Source organism: Tyto alba, unplaced genomic scaffold (genome assembly GCF_018691265.1).
Source record: "Tyto alba isolate M040663 unplaced genomic scaffold, T.alba_DEE_v4.0 Super-Scaffold_41, whole genome shotgun sequence".
In the NCBI taxonomy this organism is placed as follows: Eukaryota; Metazoa; Chordata; class Aves; order Strigiformes; family Tytonidae; genus Tyto; species Tyto alba.
The window spans coordinates 22,060,004-22,075,531 of record NW_024881317.1 but is presented as its reverse complement, the minus strand read 5'-3'; the positions used below and the strand labels follow the sequence as shown (position 1 = coordinate 22,075,531).

Genomic DNA, 15,528 nt, shown 5'->3' with positions numbered 1-15,528 from the left:
CGGGGACATTGCTGGGATGCTGTGGGGAAAAGGCTCGTTAATTTATTAATATATGATGCCAAGAAAAAGACAAGGTGTTTTCCCAGTCCATCTCTGGCTGCATCCCCCATTGCCCTCCCCATGGCCAAGGGCTAACCCTGACGAGCTGGAGCTTGTCCCTGCAAGAGCAAAGTCCATTAATTCAACATCATTAATAACTAGGTTGGTGGTGCAATTAATAACAGCATTAATAACTTTCTTACTGGTGTAACAAATCCATTTTTACTAGTTTGAATGGTTTCTCCATATTTATCTTAATAATCATTTCCATCCTCTTGAATTTTACTCTGGAAAAAAACCAAAATCAGCTGTTTTTCCTGCTAAATAATAACAGGAAAAACCCCTCTGTGTGTGCAGAGGAGCCGCAAGGACATTGCCTGTGGTTGTCCATATATCAGCTGTGGCTTTTATTACCCCTTACCCTGAGCAAAGGGGAGCGGAGGAATTGCCCCCATCTCTGTTTACCCCTGTTTTATTGAGGTTTTCCATCCGTGGGCCCGAAAGGTTAATACAGCGCTTACCGCCGCCGTCACTTGGATTTATCGGAGAGCATGAAATAAAGCTTGCATGGCTGTAAATTTATTCTTAATAGAAACGTGGGGGGAAGAAGCTATTACCCTTGTCTGTATGGCCCCAGCTGCAGCAATTGGCTTTAAATCCCCGGCCCCAAGGTGAGCTGTGCAAGAGCCGGAGCTGTGCGTCCTCACGCCGTGCCTCAGTTTCCCCTCTGGCTGCTTTTGCAGCCTGTTCTGGGGCTGCAGGTGATGTGGGTGCTCCCGAATCCGGATCAGCTGAAAAACATCTCCTCGTGCAGCTCTGGCTGCTCTGAATTTTTGTCTCGTGCTCTTCCTGGCATCCTTTGGGAGGAGTTATTAAAGAACAAAGCTACATCTATTAATCATGCTTTTACAGTGGGGCCAGGCTGTAAAAAGCTCATAAAAATAAATAAGTAACCAGATGTTGACATGCAGAGTAATGGTGGGAGTGGAGAGGAGTTGTCCCACCACACATCTTCCCATGCTGGTTCTGGGTGAGCCTGGCTGTCCCTTCTTTGGGATGTGGGATGGGGACATCCCATCCCCTGTTGTGAAAAAACAGGGGTGGATGCTCCCCTCGAGGTCCTAGCCCTGGGGAGATGCGGAGGAAGATGATGCATCAGCATCAGCAGTATCATCTTCCCCCCATAGTCCCTTCTGCAGGGCTCTTCCCTCTCCCAGCTTCTTTGTCTGGGCTTGGGGTGTCCCAGTGGGAACCCAGATAACGCTCCCTGGAGCGGAGGCACCGAACTCTCCCAGGCTCTGCACATGGTGGAAACATATGCTGATCCCTCAGGTGATGCCACGTCCCTTGGGACCTAAACACTAAAAATAAATAAATAAATAAATAAGAGTAATTCAACATAATTTGGGTGAAAGGCTTTTCTGCTATGATTTGGGTTGAATTCAGAGTGTTTTGATCACCACCGCTTCCTCTTTGTTGGGTGTTTCGCCTGTGGCAGAAAGGATCCTGGCTCCAGGGTGACACTCGGCGTGGCACTGGGAAAAAGCCTTGGAACGAAACATCTCTGACCTGGATTAAAAATAAGGAGTCAAGGGGGTGTTTTTTTTTGCTGCCAGGATTGGAAAAAGCACCGGCGTGCCAGGGATGCTCGAGGGCTGGCAGTGCAAACACATCTCGGCGGGAGGACGAGCCGACGGGGAGGACACGAGGTGTTTGTCTCCAGGACCTGGTGCTGCTGCACTGACCCTTTTGGATGCTGAAAGCTTCGGCAAAACCTGGAAGCTGAAAAAAAAATGCCAAGGGTGGGTTTGGAGGTCCAGTTTCTTTCATTTGTGAGAGCAAATCCAGCTTTTTTGCCCCCCCCTCCTAGATCGGGGCTGTGGCTTTTGAAGTGTGAAACCAGAAGCGGGTACCTAAAGGAAAGCTGGAGACGTTTCCTGCATCATTTTAAGACAGTTGCAAGACTTGGAGGTCGCTAATATTTCCCCTGAACCCGGTATAAAGGATGGAAATTGGGAGTGGGGGGGGTTCCCCACCCCGACACCTCGGCACCGGTGTGGTTTTACTCTCTTCAAGCCCCTCTCCATCCCTCTTGGGCCACGTGCTGGCCGGGGGGGCTGACATCCCGGTAACACCCCCGCTCCCCTCAGACATCGGCGGGGACAAAGCAGATCACACCGGCTCTTCTTAAGCCAAACAGGGATAAAATGTCCCAGGGAGGGAGTTGTGCCCTCCCTGAGCCAGCCACCCCCCCCTCCAGTGTCCCCGCGTCCCCGTCCATCCCCCAGCCGCAACCTCAGGTGCACTGGCTCTCTCCTCCATATAGGCTCCCCTCTCTCGGTACATATATACATATAATATATATATGTTATTGTTATTATTTCTCCAAGACGGACGGTTTATTGATCTGAAGGTTCTATCCACAAAAAAAAAAAAAACAAACAAAAAAAAACAGTTTAAAATTCCCTGAGCCTCAAAAATGACGGGTAGGTAGTTGGGACATTTGTCTTCTTTGCCACCTTTTCATTGATTTTATTATTAGTATTGATTTATTTAAATATATATTTATATATAATTTTTTTTTTTTTTTTCTGTCCCTCCCCAGGAATCCCCCCTATCCACCCGCCCTCCCCCAAATCCGTGCGGCGGAGCCGGCGTCAGTTTTTATTTTTAATTTTCTGCTTGGCCGGGATATAAGGCAGCACCGTCTGGGTGCTTTTATCGGCTACGGTCTGCGTGCTGCTGTTCCTCGTCAGCCGCCGTGCCGGGGGGCCACCCCCCCCACCCCCCCCACCCCCCCCAGCACCGGTGGAAGGGTGCTTCGAGGGTGGCCCCGCCAGCACCTTACGGCCGGGCTCCTCGGGACCGTCATCCCCCCGGGACGCCGTGCTGTCACCGTCCCGGTCGTCATCGCAGCACAGAGCGTGGTAAAGCACCTTGTCGCTGAATCGGACCCGTTCCCGCGTGCCAGCCGGCCGGTGATGCGAGATCTTCTGGCCGGCCGTCGAGCCGAAGGCTTCCTCGCTGGATGAATCCGGGGTCCCCCCGCCCCGGGGACCGTTGGTGATGGGGATCCCCCCGTTCATCAGCCGGTAATCGGGCTGGCGAGCCGGTGGGGGCTGTGGCTGTGGCCGGGGGGGCTCGGGACCGTCACCCGGGTCGGAGGGGGTGGAAGCATCCAGGAAGGAGCAGAATTCCCAGCTGTCGGAGAGGATGTCGGAGGCGGCGAAATCGAGGGGTCCCAGCTCGAAGGTGCCTCCCCCCTTCTCGCTGCTGGAGGTACTGCTGGCCGTTGCCGTCGTCCAGTCGTCCGGCTCCAGCTCGAACTCGAAGTCGGACGTCAGTCGGTCGATCTGGCTCACCACCTGCGGGCAGACGGACGGACGGACGGGCAGAGAGGAGCCGCTAGACGGGACCCTCCTGGTTTTGCTCCGTGACAGCACCGCATCCCTAAATCTCTGCCACCTCCCCCAGGCTTCCCCCCGTGTGATGAGTTGGGAGGTCTCGGCCCGAGTGGAGCCGCTCCGGGAGCCCCTCGGCAGGGACCAAAGCCCACCCAATGACACAGCACCCATGGGTGCCAAGCAGGTGGTGAAGCCTTGGGTGCCCCTGGGTGCTTGGTGTGGCAGGATGGGCCCTTCCCAGGGCAGTCCTGGGGTCCCTCTTGTTCCCCAGTTCCACCCCAAATCCCCACACTCGTGGTGGCCTTTGGTCCCTTGCACTTGACCATGGGGAGACACCAGCTACAGCCACCTCCTCCCCCTGGAAAAGGCAGCTCTGCAGGTGGGGAAACTGAGGCAGGGTGTGGAAAATGTCCCAAGGTGGTGGGAAAAAATATTTGGGGGGGGGGGGGGGGGGGGGTTCAGGGACGGTGTTGTCACCCCCCACCCTAGCTGGGATCCTGATGGCCTCGGTCCCCAACCCTCCACCTTTTGTAAGGTGTTGAGTATATCAAGACCTATGGTGGCTTTGGGACGGGATCGTGGCCCCGCCATGCCACAGGGGACGGACCCCACATGGGGCATGAATAAAACAAACCCTTAAAAAATTAAAAATAGTAGATGTAGTGTCCTAGCTGAAGTTCAAGCCACCGGCAGGGCTGGAAGGAGAAGGTCCCATGGACCGTGGTCTCCATCTAATGATCTTCAGATGCAAGAGGGTCATCACCCACCTTCAAGTCTTTAATCCTATCCAGCTCAAGGGCTGCCCAGCACCAAGCACAGCACTAATCCTGCCCGGGGCTCCCCAATCCCACCCGAGAACCTGCTGTCGTGGCATCCAGATGGAGCCATCGTTGTGTCGCCGGAGGATTGTGGTGTTTCTTGGCTGGTGTTTCTGCATGTGTATGTGTGTGCGGGGGGGTGTGTGGTTTTATTTTGTGTGGGAGGCAGAGCACGACGTGAAAATTCAACTTAGCAGCAGTTGGAAGTGCGTATTTTTGGCAGGGTTGCTGGCTCGCCTCCCCCCCACTCTCCGGGGGGAACTGGCAGAGGGCCTGGCCGGTCCCAGCGCCGCCAAGCAGGAGGTGGGCAGCGGCAGACAAGGGGCGGGGGGGAGGGAAGGAGGTAAGGGGGAACCCCTCGATACCCTCCATACCTGTTTGTGCACCCAGTTGATGCCTTTTGTGCTCCCCCCCCTCCCCAGTATGGGCATCCGCGGGCATCGGTGACACCCGGCACCCCAGGGCTGTGCCCATCATGCTGCTCGTGGTCCCCCCATCCCACACACGGAGCATTTGGGAGTGAAAAAACCCCTTTGCTTGTCTTTTCCCAGGTGGTTTCTCCATGCATAAATGTGTTTTATCTTTTTTTTTTTTTTTTTTTCCTGGTTATTTTTCGTTATTGCCTTTCTCTCACCATCTTTTTCCCTCAGCTGCCCTTCTGCCTGTCCTTTCCTGGTGGAAATCAGCCACAGATTTACGAAAATAAGGGAGGGAAGACAAATCAATGGGCAATATCTTGCCAGACACATTTCATTTCCTTCTCCTCATGACACTGAGAAGCTCATCCATATCTCCATCAGGCCCATGGTTCATCAGTGGGTGTTGGACCTCCTCATCCACCAAGAATAATTAATCATGTCACATCTCTATGTCATTTTTATATTGCTGTGATCCTACAATTCCATTTTTGAGCACTTTTGCTGGCAGAAACTGAGTCCTTGGGCGCTCAGACATGCTATCCCATCCTTATGTTGGGTGGCCAAGGGTGGGCGCCCCAAAGCTGTTGTCACAGTGCCAGGTTGCCCTTGGTCTCTGCATCCCTTTGCTAGATGCTGGCGCGCAGAGGTTTGGGTCAACAGCATAAACCGCTAGAAATGCACCATAAACCATGGCTCAGCAGGGCAGGCTCCTCACAAAGCCCTCGCGGTGGATGAGGATGCATGGGCAGAGTTAAGGGTAATTTAATACGTCTGCGCATCTGAACCCAAGGAGCCCGGGGGGACGAATATGCTGCCAGCAGCCGAAGTGGCTCCGTTACATTCTGCTGACCTAATTTTAATAAAATTCCCATATTCAAGCTCCAAATTTCACTTGTTTGACAGCCCTGCCTGTGCAGTTCTCCTGCTCTGGCAAGCTCCTGAGGAAATGGTATCAAGGACGGAGGACTTCAGGCTCACAGTTGCTTGTTGGGGGGGATCCAGCCGTGGGCACGCAGCACCCCTTCTTTTCAATCAGCTGCAAGTCCCTGTGGGACATCTCCAGGCTCTGGCTGAAGCCAGGACCATTTCTTGGGTGACCAAACACTGTGTGACAACCTGGGGACAACCCGGATGAGCATGGGAAGACAAAACAGTGTCACCTCCATGGGGGCACAGCCCCGAGGGGCAATGGTATGGTTTGGGTGAGGGGGATGGGGCTGGATGTGCGCGTTTGCTGCCTGCTACAAACACAGAGCAGAGCAACTGGGGAGCCCTGGGACAGGGGAAACCCTTTCTGAGGTGGGACTGGCTGGTGTCACCAGGTTGAAGGGCTGGGGGTTGCTGCCTGGGAGCCTGTTGGACAAGCAGGCAATAAAATATGCCAAAAAAAAAAACATCTTTGCAAGGAAAAAGAGATGGGTTGAAAACGAGAAGAGTGCTCCCACTGTCAGACCTGAGCGCACGGGGATGGGCACTAATACATCTTGATGGTCCTGATCAGCCCCGGGGACCCCCACCCCACCCTGCCCACAGCCCAGGAGCCCCTGGAAGCTCAGCCCTGGGTGGAAAGTCCTCTCCTGAGCTGTGCTGCTTGAGGACCTGGCCCCAGCCCCATGGGTGGTTCTTCTCCTGGATGGACCTCTCGAAGCCCAGCCCTGGTCCTGCTCGTGGGATGGACCTTGGATTGGATCCTGTCCTCGTCTCCTGGAGGGACCTTGGGTCCCCAAAGCGGGGCAGCGCGGCGAATAGTGAGCTGAGCGCTTCTCATCCCAGGCAGCAGAAGGCAAGGGGCTTTACCTAAGCTCCTCACCCGTGATCTCCGAGTTATTTTTCCTGCCTCCCTGCCCACACAAGACCTCCAGGGAGAGTGGGCAGGAACCCATCTGGCCTTCAGGCTTTGGCTTTGAAGGGTGCTGAGGGCAAGCTGGGAGAATCCGCACCAACATCCGCAAGCAAATCTTGAAATTAGAAAAGGCAATTGCTTCTGTTCCCAATGCACCATCAGATTTCTTTCTTTTTTTTTTTTTTTTTTTTTTCCCCCTCTTTTCTTTGGGGGAGAAAGGGTGAAACTCAAGAAAAGAGGGGAGAAAAAAAAAATTATGTGACCTCTTCTTTCTCAGTGACAAGAAAGAATTAGGAAAAAGGGCAGGAAAAGAGCTGTCTTTGGGAAACACCCGGCTATTATTATTTTTTAATAAGGCAGCAAACGTTTCTGCTGAAACCCTCAGCTAAAATGAGATCACCTCTGTTTTCACAAAGGCTCAGTGATTACAACACTGGGTTCAGGGTGAGCATCTCTCTGGGCTTTGAGTTGGGTCCCTGTCACCCAGCGTCCCTGCTCCTCCTCATCCTCATTAATGGGACCTGCTGGGATTCGGGCTCCGTCGGTGCCAGGAGGCGGCACATCCCCATCCCGGTCCTTGTCCCCATCCCGGTCCTCGTTGCGGCACACAGGGATTAGTGTCACATCAGCAGTGGCTCACTCAGGGATATTTTTAGGACCGCTTTCTATTTTAAACGGGTGGTGGTGGCGCGGGGAGTGGGGGGATGTTAAATACCTATGTGACTCTTGGTAACCGCTGAGGATTTAAATGTAAAGTAGGATTTGGGGTTTTCTCCCCCCTTTTCTTCTTCCTGAGGCAAGTTGTCAAACCTTTTTTAACTGAGGCCACCGCTGCTGGCAGAGGGAGGTGGGATGAGAGCGGTGGAGGGGAGGGATGAATGGACCAGATCCCGTCCCACTGCCTGGGATCGGGTGGTTTGGGGTGAAACCCCGGTGATGCTCTCATCCCCTGGGAACTCGGGGGGGGGTGTCTCTCTCCCTATGAGGGTTGGGGTGTCCCCAGCATGTGCTGGAGGTGCCATGGGGATGATGGAGAGAGGACGTATCCCCACCCTCCCTCACCTTTAGGTTTCATGTTGTTGCGAAGAGCCAGCTTTTTGGTGTCAGCAGAGCATCCCTGGCCAAACCAGGGGGTACATGGCAGCAGGAAAATAGGGAGCAAAAATAATTCTCCTTGACCTCGTGCTTGGTGTCCCCCAAGGGGCCTTATCCTGCTGCACTCGAGTGCCCTGAAGGCAGGCGCTGGGTGACCAGGGGTGCTCAGCTCTTGCCTAAAGGGACGAGCTTTGAGCAGCTGGAGGAAAACCAGCTCCCACTATTCAGCCCAGCTGGGAGTGCTGGGTGCTCCCCTTGACCCACGGACAGTCCCCGCACCCGTGGGCATTGCTGGCTGCCAGAATCTTTTCAGATACAAACCTGGGTGCCCCAAATTGGGTGTTTACCTCCCCAGCTAAGGCAGATGTTGAACATCTGGAGCGTCGTTGGTTTTTAATGGGATTTTTTGGTTGTTTGCTGCATATCAAGTGCGGAGGTCCCCGGCTGCGGGTTGGGCTTGGTGGCTCCAGCTTCCACATTTTGACCATGCCGTTTCCTACCGAGGAGCTAAACCTCCTGGAAGCTCGAGAAGATGCCGGAGAGGCGAAGGGCGAGGCGGGAGGATGAGAGGGGACTTCAAAGGCTTCACGGCTGGTAATTGGTCATGCATATTCTCGAGGCCGGGGAAGGAGCTGGGAGATGCTGGGATCAAAGTGGTGCGATCTAACAGCGCCTTCATCCCGGCGCGGCCTTTGAAGCGGGCGGGCGAAGCGGATGGGTGCTCGGGGCGGGTGCCGCTGGGGGAAGGCGGGGTGCGGGGTGGGGACATCAAAGCGGGGTGTCCTTGCTCCCATGATGTGCCTGTGTCTCGCTCGGCTGCCCTCCGGCGAGATGCAACTGTTTTCCCGACCCAGATGCAAAGCATCCCGTCCCCAGCCAGGCTGAGAGAGGAGCAGGGGTTTTTGCGCATCACCCTCCTGGCCCCCTGCTCCCTCAGCTGCTGGCTTGGTCCCCGTCCCCAGCACCCCCGCTGCGCACCTGTAGCAACACATTTTAGGGTCCAAAGCGGTTTCCCATGCTACGCAGCTGCTTTCCCAAGCTGGATCTGACCTGCCTGGCCCTGCACTGGGCTTTTCTGCCTGCTGATGCACGGAGGGGATGGGTGATGGGATCGCACGGGCCACGCAAAAAATCCCCGACCCCCTTCCCAACGCATCAAATCACGCCGGAGGCATTTGACACCATCGCCTTGAACATCAATTCCTCCCTCCACGGGGGGAAAAGAGGCACCTGAAAGCCCCATGACCCCGCAGCCAAACCCGGAGAGGGGATCTTCCTGCATCTCCCAAACCACATCCCGAAGCAGGCAAGGTGAGTAAATATTTAATAAGGAATAAATGATTAATTGGAGCTCACAAACTGAAGCTGGGTTACAGGGGCCTCTCCACCCCGAGCTGATGCTTATAAATGAGTGTGCCGTGGATCTCAGGATCATTTGCTAGATCATCAGCCGCTAAATAGCTCAAAATCATCGTGCAGATCTCTAAAACATGTTATTATTAGAATAATAAGCCGCCTTCTCGCCGTGAACTTTCCCAAGCGTTCCCAGCTAATCACCTATTGATTACAACATTATTAAGGTATTTATTATCATAAGGGGGTTGCAGGGAGGATTTTCCTCCTGTCAAGGGCTTGGAGGGGACCCCTCGATGCCACTTCCCTTTGTGGTGGGACCCCACTGCTCCCATGTCAGGGGGTGCAGGGGTGATAGGACCCTTTCTGTAGGATTTTGGGGAGTTTGCACATAAGGGAGACTTGCACAGATATTTGGTTTGATTTCCCGCCTCTGAATATACCCCATGGATGCTTTCCAACCCCCAGCCCCAATCCCCCAAGTTTGGGAAGGAGCTCAGCCTCGCAGTGGTGATGGCTGGGATCTCCTGGGGTATCTTCTTCTCCGTGGCATCACCCTCATGCCCGTGGGAAAAGGCCAGGGCTGGCAGGAGGCGCGTGGGAGGGCAGGCAGCGTGGCAAGTGCTCGGCGGAAGCACCTTCCCTGCCTGCCTCCTGCCTGATTTCTACTTCCAGTGCGCGATTTCAATCAAAGATTTTAATAATCATTTTCCCCGCACATAATACAGCCCTGTCTTGGAGTGCTGGGGAATAATTATATACACAAAAGGGAAAGAGGGAAGGAGGGAGAGTGGGAGCGGAGAAACTGGTAAAACAGCATCCTGAATCAAACGGACATCTGGAACGACAGCCTTCAGGTGGGAACCGCTCCTGGGAGCCGGGGATGGAGCCTGAGCTGGGGTCTGGCCCCGTGTTGCATCCCCAGGGATGGGCCAGCAGAGCCCTAGGGTCTCCCACCGAAGCCCCCCCCCCCCGAGCTTCCCGCAATCCCGGCTGAGTCCGAGACTCAAAATCTCTGTTGAAGCAGGGACAACCTGGGAGAAAAGCTTTATGTGAGCCAGAGCTGGCTGCACCTGGAGCTGGTGAGCGGTTATGGAGTGGGAACCATCCCTGGGGGAAAGCCCTTGTGCCCACACAGAGGTCTTGATGGCTTTGGGGGGGTCATATTTATCAAGGTGGTTATGACCTGGCTGCTTCTTCCAGACCTGTAAAGTCCTGGTACCCGGCTTCCCTTGCAAGGAGAAGCTGGAAGGAGCCAGTCCAGCATCACCCAGTGCCCTCCAGCATCACCCAGCGAAGGTTTTCCAGCTCCTTGGGTGATCCTGGTGCGGCAGGATCGGGCCCACCACTGCCCTCACCGGGCCCACCCAGCCCCAACCCCCCAGCAAAGCCCCGAGCAGGGGAGATGGCCGCAGCGATGGGCATTTCCAGAGCCCCCACGGTGGCTCCGTTGGAGAATACACCAACATCACTAGTGCCGGGGCCCTGCGGGCACTGAAGGGCTCTGATGACCCTGAGCAGCCCCTCTGGGACAACCCCCCCCCCCACCCCTCTATGAGCCCACTTAGGTTTGGGGACATCAGTCCCTGCCTGGGGCAGCAGGGCTGCCTGTCCCCAGCCTTGTCCCCATGTCCTCACCTCCAGCTGAGGAAGAGCATCACTACGGGCAAGGTAGACAACCACAACGGCTTATTTTTTTTTACTTCTCTTTCACCAATATTCTAGAGCTTACTATTTGCCAGCCTGGTGTCTATCACATACTTTTTTGGGTGGGCTTGAAAGAGATTTCCACATAACATGTTCCCATCGTACTTGCTCTGAGCGATCCAGAAGACAAGGGGTTGAATTTCCAAAGCTTCTAATGCCCAACATCTGCTTGGTTTGGGGAAAATCAGACCTCTGTTTCTTTGGAGTCACTGGAGCCCAGTTTAGCCTGGTTGGACCAGTGCATTTTAGCTCTGGAGACTGTTCTTGTACCGAGGTTTATGCCGTTTTGTGTAAATTCAGCTAATTGCTGCCAAGTTATATGGGTGTGTTGTAGGAGTTGCTGAGGAGGGTTGAAGTTTAGGACCCACCTCGTGATGGGGAGCTCACGGCTGGCTCTACGCTGACCTGGCCACGCTGTCCCATGGTGTGAGGGGCTCCTCCAGGGCAGCAATGGGACGTGGCCTGGGAGGTCACCTGTGCCTAGGGGTGTGCCAGCACCGTGAAAAAATCATCTCCAGGCTTCAGCGTTTCTCAGCACTCTGGAGAAACCATCCCATGGGGCATGGACCCCCTCCCTGGCACAAGAGCAGGGTCTCCTTGGGTTGGGGGGCAGAGGATGGGTGTCCTCTGGCCACCTTCTGCTCCTCAAAGCACAGGGATCTGCTGCGCCCTGCTCAGCTCTTCCACCCTCCATTATTCCTCCTCCTTTGAGCCTGCTTCCCAAAACATGTCCCCAGGGAACACTGAGAGCCCTTTACCCCTCCCCTGTGTCCTCAGGCCACCTTCTCCTCTTCTCTGCTCCGAGACACGCTGGTACAACCTGACTTGGGAAGCCTACCAAGGATGCTGCAGGGCTGCTAAAGGTCCTTCTGGCCCCAAAAGCTGGATGGGGGACCTTGTGGAGCCACCTGAAGCTTGGTGGGAAGCACAACCCAGCCTCAGCTGTGAAATGGTCAGAGATTTGTCCCATCCCGCTCCTCCTTATCTCTCCGCATCCTCGGCAGAAGGGATGCTCGTGTGATCGTGGTGGTCCCACCTGCCCTTAAACCCGTGGGCTCAATAAAAGGGGCCAGCTGTCATCATCATTTTAAAGGCCTCTCCTGGAGGAGCACGAAGTAAGCTCGGGCTAAATGGAAAATAGCTTTCCCTCCGATTATCACGGCTACTTTTAATCCATCAGAGATTTGTCAAAGGGGTTTGGGGCTCCCCCGTTGGCATTGTGGGACTCAGGGTGGGGTTTTCCTTTGGGTGGCTGGGTTTGCTTTCAGCCGTGGAAAGGACTGGCAAAGCCATAAGAGAAAGGAAAATCTTTAGGGCTGCCACGGCCGGGTCGAGCCCTCGCAGGGACCCAGTGGGGCGGCACGGGGGGATGTGGCGTCCCCTCGGCGCTGGCTTTCCCAGCGGGATGGCCTCCTTAAAATCTCACAGACCGAGCGGAGCCATCCGAAAGGAGAACACTGCATCCCAGGGGATGCTTCAGGCTGGGAGATGTCACCTCCCTGACCACGGTCGCATCTGCCCTGAGGATGACGTTGGCCCACCTGCATCAGCTCTCTCTCGGTGCCACCCAAATGTCACCGACCCGCGCGGGGCTGCTCCATGGTGGCCCCATGGCAAAACCTCCACCAATTTCTGCCTTTCCTGGGGGGGAGTCGAGGTTTCACACAGCTCTGGATATAACCCCACGCTCAGCTCAGGCCACGGAGAGGATGCAAACACCCGCCTGCCCTATTGCAAAAGCAAGCTGTCACCGTGCTCAAGGCTACAGCAATCTTTCCATCCACCACTTTGCCCATCACCTGCCAAGATGTCTTAAATTACCAGCCCCATCCAGGTCCCCTTCCCCTCCACCTTGGAGTTGTGTAGCCCAAACACTTGAGCCATGGAAATATTAAATTCCCCACCAAAACCAACTCTGCTGTGCCTCCGCACTGGGAGGAAACTCCAACCAGACTTTATATGTGTGTGTATATACATATATATATATATATATATATATATATATTTTTTTTTTTTTTTCAGGAACAATGAACCCTGACAGCCAGGCTACAGAACAGCCAGTCGCTTTGGCCCCCTGTCCACCCCACGGATCCCCCTCCCTCATCACACCCAGGGCTGGATGATGGACCCACCATCCCCTCTCCATTCACCTCCCTGCTTTGAAAGGGCCCTGGAAAACACCCCCCAAGTCCGCCCCACAAGGCAGAGCAGAGCTAACTGTGGCACGGTGCCGACGGCCGGGCCCCCTGACCCCAACCAAACCCCGGTGTCAAGGTCAAGAACAATTTTGCAAACCCTGCCTATTTTATTTTTTCCCCCCTCTTTTGGAAAATCCTATTGCACACCAGCCGGGCTGTGCCACCCCGGGTCCCACCTGGGGCTGATGGGCTGTGGGTGCTGAGCTGGCTCCGCTCCCCCCAGCCCAGCCCCGGGGGCAGGGGGACGGGGACAGTGCACCCCAATTTGCAGCTACCACGACCCGCGCAGGGATGCGGTGGCACCCCAAGGCTTTCCTACCTCCCGGAGCTCCTTGGCCACCTCCTTGAGCTCCTGTAAGATGCCTTCCAGTTGCCCGATCACCATTTTCATCCGACTCCGGATCCTTTCCCTTTCACAATTACTCTTGCTGCTGCTACAATTGCTGCTGCTGCTGCTGGGGTGGTCACTGGGCTTCCTGTCCTGGCAGGTCCGGGAGTCCATCCTTCCCTACCGGCCTCGGTTCCCGGCCCCAACGGCTCTGTCCATCCTGCTCCCCCCTAGCCGGGTGGCCTGGCGTCCGCGCAGCCCCTCTCGGCCGGGGAGCTTTCAACATCTTAACGTTCCCCTGCCTCCAGGAAAGTCCCGGCCGCACGCTCGCCTCCCTGCGAGGTCGGGGGGCTCCGGTTCGGAGCGGGGAGCAGGGTCGGGATGCACCATGCGGAGGCGAGAACGCAGCAGAGGGGGCTCAGCCGGTGGCCGTGGGGAGATGTGGGGTGGCCATGGGGCGAGCAGGGAAGGCGAGCGCTGCCTGCTCGGGCAGGGTTTCACCTGCCTGCTGCGGCAGAGCTGGAGGAGGAGGAGGAGGAAGAGGAAGAGTCCCTCGGATGTCCCAGGAAGCTAAAATCCAGCGGCTCACGCCTTTCCTGCTCCCCGCTGCTGGGGAGGGAGGTGCAGGGCTGGCTGTCCCCGGGGAGCGATGCTGCTCCCCGTGTCGGGCCCTCGCTCCGGGGTCGCCAGCTCCAACACTGGGGGGTGGTGGTGGGGGGTGTCCCAGCCGGGCGCAGGCGTCCTGGGAAGCCCAGGGTCCCCTCCTGCAAGGACAGACAGACAGACAACGTGAGGGAGCCATCCCTTCTGGAGCCAGAAAGCCGGGGAGGGAGGGGGGCTTTGCCTGCTCATGCCTTGTCTTGATCTCAGTCCCGGCATGAGGACAAGCCCCGGGTACCCCCTAATTGAGGTGGGGGGAGAAGAATGGAGCCTGGCACTGTCCCTAGCACCCCCCATTTTGGTCTCTCCCCCCCCCCGCCCTCCACTTTGAGACCTGGAAGCTGGGCACAGAGGGTTCACGCTGAGCGAGATAGATGGATAAGAGAGACAGACAGACAGACGTGCAGCTCAGGAACTTACCGTTGTGATCCAGACCCCCCTCGGCTCCAGTCCAAGCTCTTCCTTGTCCTTTCTTCTTTTTCCTTCTCCTTTTCTTACTTCCTCCCCCTCCTCCTCCTCCTCCTCCTCTTCCTCCTCCCTTAGGTCTTTTGCGTGGCACAAGAGGAGTCCGGGGGCCACTTTCCTTTGGTCGCTGTTGGAAGGGATGAGATGTTACCAGATGTGACAGCCCGCTGGGGAGGAGGACACACACGTCCCCCGGGACCCCTCTGCTTTGGGGGGGGGGGGGAGTCAGGCAGCCTCCTCCCCCCGCGGGGGCCATCCCACCGCCATTCCCCTCCCGGGTTCAAGCCCCAACCCCGCTTCGGCCGAGAAAAGGGGAAAACCCACCTTGTCCCCAAATGCTCCCCCCTGCCGCAGGAAGGGGGGAAACAGCACGGGTGGAGGCGGAGTGTGTGTGTGGGGGGGCGCATCCCCCCCAGCTCGGGGGTGCACACAGGGAGGGCGGAGGGGGGGTCCCGGCATGCTCGCATCTCCATCCCCGGTACCCGCATCCTCCATCCCCGGTACCCGCATCCTCCATCCCCGCTGCTTGCATCCTTCATCCCTGGTACCCACATCCTCCATCCTTGGCACCCGCATCCTCCATCCCCGCTGCTTGCATCCTTCATCCCTGGTACTCGCATCCTCCGGGGCACCGGGGATGGAGGATGTTGGTACCCGCATCCTCCATCCCCGTTGCCCGCATCCTCCACCCCCACCTTCCCCCCTCCTTCCCCAGTGCCCCCGCCGCCCGCACCCCCGCACCCTCCCCCGGTGCCCCCGGGACCGACCGGCGGCGGCGATGCCGGTTCAGGGCCGGCCGGCCCCTGGGCGCCGGGCGGGCGGAGCGGGGCGGGGAGCGCCCGGCGCCCCGGGCAGAGCCATGGGGCGGGCGGAGAGGCGGTGGGCGCCCGGCCCCCGGCCCCGGCCGCAGCCTCCCCGCTCCCCGCGGCTCCCCGGTTCGGCGAGCCCCGGCGGCTGCTGTGTCAGAGAAAGGGGCCGAGCCTCCGCCGGGCGGGGGGGGCTTAAAGGGACCGGGAGTCCCTTTGCACGGTGCGGAGCGGGGAGGGGGGGGGGGGGGGGGCAGCGCCCAGGGAAACTGAGGCAGCGCTGGGGGGGATCCCTTGGTTGGGGAGGGGGGCTGTGCCTCAGTTTCCCCATTCTCCCCGCTCCCCCCCCCCTCCCCTTCGAATAATAGGCTTATTAAGACTGGTCACTTCTGA

At 56.9% G+C, this 15,528-nt stretch overlaps 1 protein-coding gene across 2 annotated transcripts; it reads right to left on the bottom strand.

Annotated features, from left to right (window-relative positions):
• Positions 1-2,644: 2,644 nt before the first annotated feature.
• On the bottom strand, positions 2,645-15,220 carry INSYN1 (inhibitory synaptic factor 1). Of its 2 annotated transcripts, none has more exons than XM_042804343.1 (4): positions 15,097-15,220; positions 14,285-14,456; positions 13,196-13,968; positions 2,645-3,404 (listed from the first exon to the last, which is right to left on the bottom strand). In XM_042804343.1, exons 3-4 carry the CDS (start codon positions 13,376-13,378, stop codon positions 2,697-2,699), a joined length of 891 nt encoding a protein of 296 aa, XP_042660277.1. In that variant the 5' UTR covers positions 13,379-13,968; positions 14,285-14,456; positions 15,097-15,220; the 3' UTR covers positions 2,645-2,696. The 2 variants fall into 2 exon arrangements, with proteins under 2 accessions (XP_042660277.1, XP_032846395.2); XM_032990504.2 differs by lacking the exon at positions 15,097-15,220 and adding an exon at positions 14,882-14,996.
• Positions 15,221-15,528: the final 308 nt, after the last annotated feature.

Bases quoted from the DNA above. Each gene is read 5' to 3' on its own strand.
- INSYN1 (XM_042804343.1), bottom strand. From the start codon at position 13,378: ATGGACTCCCGGACCTGCCAGGACAGGAAGCCCAGTGACCACCCCAGC. The intron at 3,405-13,195 runs GTAGGAAAGCCT...GTCTGCCCGCAG, and splicing joins TGGCCAAGGAGCTCCGGGAG to GTGGTGAGCCAGATCGACCG.